General features: G+C 37.6%; 1 protein-coding gene across 1 annotated transcript in view; it reads left to right on the forward strand.

Moving 5' to 3' along the window:
* Positions 1–9006, forward strand: part of Sans (SAM_USH1G_HARP domain-containing protein Sans) — a 260636-nt gene extending 251630 nt beyond the window's left edge. Inside the window, exons 8-9 of the mRNA XM_067149972.2 lie at positions 2555–2748; positions 6893–9006. Coding sequence (XP_067006073.1) covers positions 2555–2748; positions 6893–7143 — 445 coding nt within the window. The 3' untranslated portion in view covers positions 7144–9006. The remainder of the gene's footprint in view (positions 1–2554; positions 2749–6892) is intronic.
* The last annotated feature ends 565 nt before the right edge of the window (positions 9007–9571 follow it).

The raw sequence follows: 9571 nt of genomic DNA on the forward strand, positions 1-9571 counted from the left end.
TAAAATTATTGTATCCACCTTTTCAATACAAATATATATTTTTAGTGGTTAAATTCTACACGAATGAAACGCACCAGTTAGGGACATGTTTCGCCCTAGTTGTGGGCATCTTCAGCCTATATCTACATATATAAAATAAGAGTTTTGTCTGTACATTGCACAGAATTTGAAAAGAATGGTATTTCTGTATCGGACATATCCGTAGTAACAAGGAACTGCACTTTTTATTTTTCCGTAATTTCTGTCTGTCTGTCTGTATGTATGTACACGCATCATGAGAAAACAGCTGAAGAGAATTTAATGAAAATCGATATGCGAAGTCTGGGGTTGAGCCTCTACAATCTAGGCTATAAATAATTTTACTCACGCTGAGTGAAATGGTAGTTTAGGAGAAAGCCTAAAATATAATTCTCAAATATTTATATTATCACTGGTCCTATCAATAATTACTGCATAACTAAAGTTATATGGAATTAAATTTCCTATCATTTATGTCATACATTGTTACCATACCGGCTTTGATAACACAGATATTCAAGAATTTGTATTTTTGTTGCTATCAACTCCGAACCACAAGAAAATGGGTTAACAGAATTTAATGAAAATCGGTATATAGAGTCGGGGAATAAGAAACTACAGTCTAAATTATAAACAATTTTATTCAAACAATTTTATTATTTATACGTAACAGAAGTTATAGAGAATACAATTTCCGATCATTTATGTTTTATTCACTTTAACCATACCGACTATGATAAGAGTGGTATTTCGGAGTCATAAGAAAACTAAATGTGAAGGTCTACAATATCGAAAGCACATAACATTGATCAACAATAACTTTACATTGACCATTGTTTGTTGTGATGTTCTTTGTCTCTTACGCTGCCGCTCAACTCCGATAGATGGAAATACTGCTGCGTACCGAGTATAACAGCCTGACTGAATATTGGCGGGAAAGAGCTGGGGAGTTAGAAAACTTTCTTCTTTAGCATGTTATTCCACTGGTTCATACATTTTCTGATACCATACTGCTGGTATGTAACACACTGGTGCATCATAGTATTCCAGCTATTCGATCCCTACTCTGACGCGCCGTTTTGAATGAGCAGTGTGCAGAGTAGTATGACCTGGTCTAGAATTACAATTTAGGCATATCCCAAATTATAGCACCACAATTCACTAAATTTAATGAAAATCAGTATGTAAAGCCATGGAATAAGTCGCTCCAATCTAGGCCATAATCAATTTTATTCACGCTGAAAGTAATGGTAGTTTAGAGGAAGGCCTAAGATTTTATTCTCAAATATTTGTTATTAGTTGTCCTATCTTAATAAAAATCGGCATACAAAGTCGGAGAATAAGGAACTACACTCTACGCTACAGTATAATTCATTTTGTAAGACGCCCTAATATTACAGAGTCAAAGAAAACTAAATGTGAAGACCTACACTACAGAAAGCTCATAACATTGGTCAACAATAAAATACATTGACCATTGTTTGTTGTGATGTGCTTTGTGTCTCTGTTGCCACTCATCTCCGATAGATGAGATTATTGCTGTATGCAGAGGTTTTCTTTAAATTTGCTTTACGTCGCACCGGCACAGACAGGATTCATGGCGACGATGGGATAGGAAAGTGCTAGGAGTAGGAGGAAGCGGCCCTGGCCTTAATTACGTTAAAGCCCCAGGATTTGCCTGGTGTGTAAATGGGAGACCACGGGAAAACATCTTCAAGGTTGTCGATAGTGGGGCTCGAACCCACTACCTCCCGGATGCAAGCTCACAGCTGCACGCCCCAAACCGCACAGCCAACTCGCCCAGTCGCACAGAGTATAACAGCCTGCCTGAATATTGGCGGGAAGTAGCTGGGTCATTAGATAACTTTCTTCTTTAGCATATCGTTCCTCTGGTTCATTCATTTTCTGATACTACTGGTACGTAACAAACTGGTTCATCATAGCTTTCGAGCTATTCAATCCCTACTCTGAGGCACTGATTGGAATGAGCAGTGTGCATATTTAACGGAATAATGGCAGAGGAGTGTTTACGGCTGTCTGCGGTCAAATCATTCCAGCACTGAAACTTTGGACTGTTAGATCGGCACCATAGCACTGGGAGAAGATGTGCAGTTTTTTTGTTTGATCGAGTATTTTATATGATAACATTGCTTTTAATCGCTACAATCCTACTGGCGTTTTTGTAATGGCCTAAGTTGACTTTAGTCGGGAAAACCACAAAAAGACAGTCTTTCTGAGAATCCCGTAGCGAAGCACGGGTACATCAGCTAGTTAATACTAAGGTCAAGAATTAAAACTATAAACATTGGAACTTATAGTAAACTAACTTAATGCTAAACACAATTGTCTTATGCTATTTACACAGTTTACAATATGTACAGTATGTACAATAAGTGCATTAACCTTGCCAGAATTTATGAACAATGAATTACACTTTTTTACAATGACCAGACCTCCAATTGCATATTTACAGTTTACAGCAAATGGATGTGTAACTTTTATGGAATAATAATTATATCTATAAATTCTTCAACAGGAACAGTATAAGTGCAACATTGAATGCCCTTCCCCCTGTGGATCGTGAAGATAAAGACAGTGCTGTCGCAAGCGAACGGTCTGATATACGTGGAGGTGTTGGGAGTGGTACTGAAGACTGCAGTATTGGCAGTGCAGGAAGTCTAGCACACAGAAACAATAACTTACCATGGGATGATGAAGACGTGGAAAGTGGTATGTATTTTTTCATTCTGATGTACTGCATATTTCAGGTGAACTTTTCATAAGGTAGACTGACATGTCTGTATTGGGTCATGTTCAGCACATACAGTACGTAATTAGAAAACTGTTCCACTTTAAAAATAAATACGATTTCCGCATTAAACACCAGGTTCAAAGTTCAGAACAGCAGCAGCTTTCTGGTTTAGTGTATAGTTTCATTTTAATCAAGTCAGTCAACATTCCCTGTGTTCAGGTAGTTTCCAGAAAGAGTGAAAATGAAAATCCACAAGCCTTTTTCCAGTCATTTGACCGGGGCAGGAATGGAATGAATGAAGCCCCATCTAGTGGCAAGGATATGAATTGTGTCACCTGTTGCACTCCTCTGGGGCAATGATTGATGACTGACAGGTGAAAAGAAATGATATCGGAGAGTGTTGCTGGAATGAAAGATGATAGGGAAAACTGGAGTACCCGGAGAAAAACATGTCTTACCTCTGCTTTGGCCAGCACAAATCTCACATGCAGTGACCAGGATTTGAACCACGGAACCCAGCAGTGAGAGGCCAGCACACTGCCATCTGAGCCACTGAGGCTCTTTCCAGAAAGATTATGGATATTAATTACAGCAACAAGTAATTACATCAGTCAGTAAAAGTCATGAAAAGAAACAAACAAAAGACAAATAAAGTCATATATATAAAGGCTGTAAATAGAGTAGTGGCGATATTGACAGATCACAATATTTAATGAACTAACAAGTATAATTATTGCATTACATTCCTTCAATGTAGTCACTCACAAAGTCAAATGTCCGGAAGCCGTTGGGGACTGTTGGCAAGGCATTCTCTGTTGATAACAGTGACGGAGCGCCTTCCTGTGGGGAGTACACATGCCACGTCAGGAAATCGGTGGCCTCAGAGGGGTTCTTTCAACTTCGGAAACAGGTCGAAGTCACGAGGATTCATGTCTGTTGAGTACGGAGGGTATTCCAAGACCTCCCAATGCCACCGTTGCAATAAGAGCGTGACATTGTTTGCGACATGACAGTGTGCATTGTCATGCAACATGATAGGGCGATTGTCTTGCAATGAACGTTGATGTTTCCGCTGCATAGCTGGATACAGATGTCACTCCAGAAATTGGCAGTAGTAGTCACTGTTGACGGTTTGTCCTTCAGGCACAGAATGCGTAAGAATAACACCCTCGTACTTGTATGCCACAATCAGCATAAGCTTCATCTGAGTGACGCTATTCATTCAATTGATACTTTAATTTAGGCTCGTAGGCTTGTGCCCATGTTTCATCAACGGCGACAGTACACCACAGAAATGTGTCTCCTCCGTTGCAGTATCTGTCCAGATAGGTGCCAGCCAGTGCATACCGGTGCCATTCCCGTACATCGGCGAGTTGATGTGGAACTGAACAGGACGCAATTTTCCTCATGTTAAGACATTTCGTCAGTACGTGCCACACCGTTTGATGACTGAGACCAACTTCTATGGATAATTCCTGGACATTTCATTGATGGTCTATGGCGGTAAGACCACTCAAGATGTCAATCTGATCTTAAGGAATAGACAGCTGCCCTGTGCAGTGCAAATCCGCAGTGTCATCCTGACCTGCATGGAATGCCTTGACCCATTGTGCAATCATCCTATACAGTAATGCAATCTCACCACAGGCTTCACGCAATCCTCAGTAACATTCTGATGCATTTTTGCCACGGGCAAACTCGATTTTAATCCATGAACGCTGATTACATGCTTTAAAGCAGTGAAATCGATACTCTTTACTTCAACACCACACAGCAACAACACTCCCTGCTGGATCATCATATGGAAATTCTAGGTTCCCATGGAGGGAATTAGATATTTTTCCACCAATAGAGCATATCAAAATCAGATCAAAAATTAGATGTATGGCTTTTCAGGCGTTTGCTCTATTAACCAGCATTTCGTCTTAGGTCTGACACTAGACTCTTCAGAGTGGGATGTGTCAGACCCTACCCACTGATGCTGGGGTGTATGCAGGTGAACTTATCAGAAGCCTTTTATGAGGCACAATCTGAAAACTGCATATGGGAGATAAGACTCCACAAGAGTCCATATCCTATTTGCGCATGCTCGATCTCCTGCGAGTGTCTGGGCTATGTTGCCATTACTCTATTTACAGCCCTCATAGAAAGCTAGGTGAACATAACATATAGTAGAATAAATATGATAGGTCAGCATCGGAGAAGGAGCAAGAGAAGCAGGAAGCAGAAGCGAACTTGTTAGGGGCTAGGAAGAAATAGATGTAAACCTGGTGATAAGCTGAGAGCTTATGTATTCGAAGGGGACAGTATATGAAGATGTAGAGATTGTCCTTGTTCTTATGTTTCTTCATGTTTGGAGTATTGCACCAAACACACCCTCCATGTATTTGATACATCCTAGTTTCTTGGATAAGAGAAATTTATATATTGTAATAAGTTCTTATTTATTTACTTATATTTCTATATATGACTTGATTCATCACTTGCTTGTTTATTTCCATTACTTATGTTACAAACAATGTTCAAGTTTGACAAATTCACTGTTTATAATCTGCTGTGTTGCTTTACAATACATAAAACTGTCAAGAACAGTCTCAACAATTGCTGAGCTCTGGAAGCATGGATCCGTGATAATATTTACATACATGTCAAATATCTACTCATAAAACACACTTCACCAATAAGTGCAGTGAAAACTGCCTAACGTAGCCACCAGAAGTTCTTCCAGAAAAATGGCCATTAGTACAGATGGATGATTATAATTAGAGTTAAGAAATTTCAGAATAATGGAAACTTTCTATTTTATCACATGATAAGCTACTGTATGGCCTACAGTATATTAAAAGTAACACATATATATGAACTGACTCATTAACACATTATTTTAATTGATGTAAATTACAGTAAAACAACAGGAAACGCCTGTAGCCTACTGAACAATGTGAATACAGTACGGTACTACGTAGATAGGATAGGTTATTCTGAAAGTACAATAGAATGATATTTTCTTGATTCACTTGATTTACAATACAATTTTGCAGTGTGGTTTGTACTTTAGTATTTCCATATCCCTTTTTTGTGGCACACATTTCAAATTATTCTAAGAGTTTATTCAGATAAGAACCTGTAATCTCACTGTACGATCAATAAGAGTAGCACACCCTACTCGAACATTATTCCTACCAAAAACATCTGTAAATGAGTTTGCATATTGTTGGCTTGTTCAGTCACACTGCCCCTCTCATTGTGGATAGTTTACACGTTTATTTATTGGTAGGCTATGGAGAAGACAGAATGGCATTTATTGTACCCCAGAAAAGAGAAACTGATGGCCATATGTGAAAATGGTCTACTTGGGAATGAGCAAAGTATTCAAAGCGGTTATGACAGGCTGTTTCATTCAGGTCAGTTTGGGAAATAATTTCTGGCTGCTGACCCCAGTGTGAGGTGACTGCTTAAAGGGTTTTATGGGGAAATTATTTGGTTCCAGAGAAAAATGGTCATTTATTATGGTGACTGCTGTGGTCTAGGGGAAGCAAGCCTGTCTCTTACCGACAGGACTCAAGTTCGATTCCCGGCCACGTCAGGAACTGGTTTTTTTTTTTTGCTGTTTGCTTTACGTTGCACCGACACAGATAGGTCTTATGGCGACAATGGGACAGGAAAGGCCTAGGAATGGGAAGGGGAAGGAAGTAGCCATGGCCTAAATTAAGGAGCTGTTTTGAGGTCCACTCACCCTACATGAAAACAATTGATGAGCTATCTAACGGTGAGATAACGGCACAGTCCAGAAAGCCAAGAATACAGCCAAGAGGATTTGTCGCACTGACCAAGCATAACCTTCTAATGTGCAAGCCTTTGGGCTGAGCAGCAGTCAAACGACAAACTAAGGCTGATCAGTGTTATAGTGCCATGGAATTTGGCCTTTCTCTTTTTTGAACACTAAGTGAAGTTGGCTAATGGGATAGGTTTCTCTTTCTATGAGACATCAGGATGTCTCACTCGTTGAATAGTCTCATTTGTTTAGCCTACTCAGATGCAGTTGAAGGGAACCTCAATTTGAAAGATTAATTTAATTGTTCTTACAACACAAAGCCTATATATGGATATTCTATTTTTCAGATGATGAAATCAATGGAGGGACCAATGAGTGGTCATCTCTTCAGATGTTCCTTGCTTCTGCTGGCCTCAGTGATTTAGCAGATTTATTCATCAAAGAAGAAATTGATTTGGATGCTCTTATGCTTCTGAATGAAGCAGATTTCCACCAACTTGGACTTAAACTGGGGCCAATAAAAAAACTATCAAATGCAATTCAGAAGAGAAAAAAAACTCTAGAAGATCCTGGTGAATTTGGTGACAGTAGACTTTAAAATGCAATAATATGATTCACTATTTAGTTCATTTGTGCTAGAATTGTACTGTTATTGTTTTCAAAGTCACTGTACATTTTTTTCTAAACTGAGTGATTTTAAATTTATTGTAAATAATATATGTTAGATAATGTATGGCAGCCTACTGTAACTTCATAATTACTTTCACATTCCTCTGTGCAAGAACATCAATTCTGTCAAACAGAGGAACACCATATGAATTTTCAAAAATTGTTGAACAGTTTAAATGTACTTATAAAACAAGAGTACTTCAGACATCTGTTATGTAACTTTATCTTCAAATTTTGGCTTTCAAGAATTTAGTATTTAAGACACAACAGTATATTTAGATTTTTTAATGTGTCACGTCATACCTTACCATATAACAACTAATAAAATCATTATTTGCAATTTACTTAAATTTGTTAAAATCATGAACTTTTTACTGAAGATGTACAGAAGATAAGAATCAGTGTCCAAAGTCCAATATTCACTATTAGTTGATGATTTTGTAAGTGAGTGAAAATGGTTTTCTGGTATTATAGTAACAAATGTTGTGGTACCATAGGTTATGATACTATGCAATGCAGAACAGCTAACACGCAATGTAAACAGAGTTGTGCAAGGGAGGAAATATTCAACGTAAACATGTCCTCCCATTGCAGATCTCTGTTGGATAACCTCTTAATATTTTATGTAATATTTGTGTATATAGAGAAACTTAAAAATGTACATACAGAATATTGCCCTTTATTTTATATTTAAAATTCCATATGCAGTAACACCTATACCATAGGCTATTTCTATTTAACAAGAAAAGGTATTTCAGGAAAATTTAAACTGCAGTCAAATACTAGTATCTGTGATATTTTCAGGTAATTTGGAAAAGAAATGGATTTAAATCACTGGATGTTCTCAGAATACAAACCTGACCACCTGATTTTCAGATGGCTGCAATAATCATTTTACCAAAAATGTTTTGCACATTACACTGTAAAGTAAACCCCATGTTCGTGGAATATTAAGACCTTTATCTAGAAAAATAATTATTGTGTCCAACATGATATGGGAAGAATCTGGCTTAGAGTGCCAAGTATGTCAAACATGTTCCACGTACCATATTCCTATTAAGAAATGGCTAGTTTAGGAGAAGCAATTCTCTGAAACCATTTCTAATACATTGTCTTGGACAATTCTACTGCCTACACATACCATACTGAAAATTACGAATTAGCAGTGTAAGTGGTTGTCATTACAATATAAAATGTTAACCCTTTTAGAACTTCAAATTCAGTAAACCTGTGACTGTTGCATCAGTGCAGAAGTCTGAGATGGTATAAGCACCCTTAGTGTAATCTTTTAATATACCATACCATACTAATGTTTTGTTTGCAAATAAGAATTATATCCAGAACTAATTCTGACACCTCCACAAAAATAGAATGGCAAAGTATTTCAGTCCTTTTATTCTCTCCTCTCTTTCTGTTCTTACTTTATCATGTATTTCAATTTTAATATAATATTTTACGATTTGTGATACATGTGCTTTAGTTTTGTAATGTGATATTGAGCGTATTGCCTACTACTAACATAATTCTCCATTTAAACTATTACTGTAATTATACAGGAAAATGTCAATACTAATTTCCTTCAACTCTGCATTTCACATTTATGAACTGATGAATTATTTGCAATTATGCCTGCAGCTAAGATATATGGTACTGCAGATAAGTCATCAATATGATAGGAAAGTCTTAATGTATGATGAAATACCAAAGAAAACTGTATATTATTTCTACTTGTATTTTTGACTGAATTGTAATGTTTGCAATGTACTAAATAAACTGAGTCCTTGTAATTTTATGATCCTATTTTTTATTTTCTCAAACAGTTACCTTCTACTTCTGCTAATTCTCATTTTTAGCTACTATCAGGTTTATCAGGGAGCCAGTTTATGAACTCGGCCAAGAATTGAAAGTAGAGAAGTCCAGGGATTCTTCTTCTTCTGCTAGGCCATTTTCCCAATTTATTGGGGTCAGCAGTTGATGGAATTTGGCTTGGTTTTACCACCAGAAACCCTTCCTGATTCCAACCTTATGTGGAGGGATTTTACTTTTCACTAGCTTTAGCCCATGGCTTCTCATGCATGAACGATAAATTTGTAATCATTAGTAAAGATTGAAAAGGAACGTTTTACAATACCTGGAGTACCAGAGAGGAGAGATCCTTCCTCTACGCTTGCTACAATCCCACCATCCCACCCCAAAAAGTATTCTTTCTTAAATAGGAAAATTGAAAGCACTGTCATGGAACACTTCGGGGGCCACTCTCCCTTCGAGAGGCTCTTAACTATCGCTGCGGCGCATACTGCCCGCACGGCAAGAAAAAAGTGAATTTAGTGGTTGTAACATATCGTCACATTTTCTTA

This window comes from Anabrus simplex, chromosome 6 (assembly GCF_040414725.1).
Source record: "Anabrus simplex isolate iqAnaSimp1 chromosome 6, ASM4041472v1, whole genome shotgun sequence".
In the NCBI taxonomy this organism is placed as follows: Eukaryota; Metazoa; Arthropoda; class Insecta; order Orthoptera; family Tettigoniidae; genus Anabrus; species Anabrus simplex.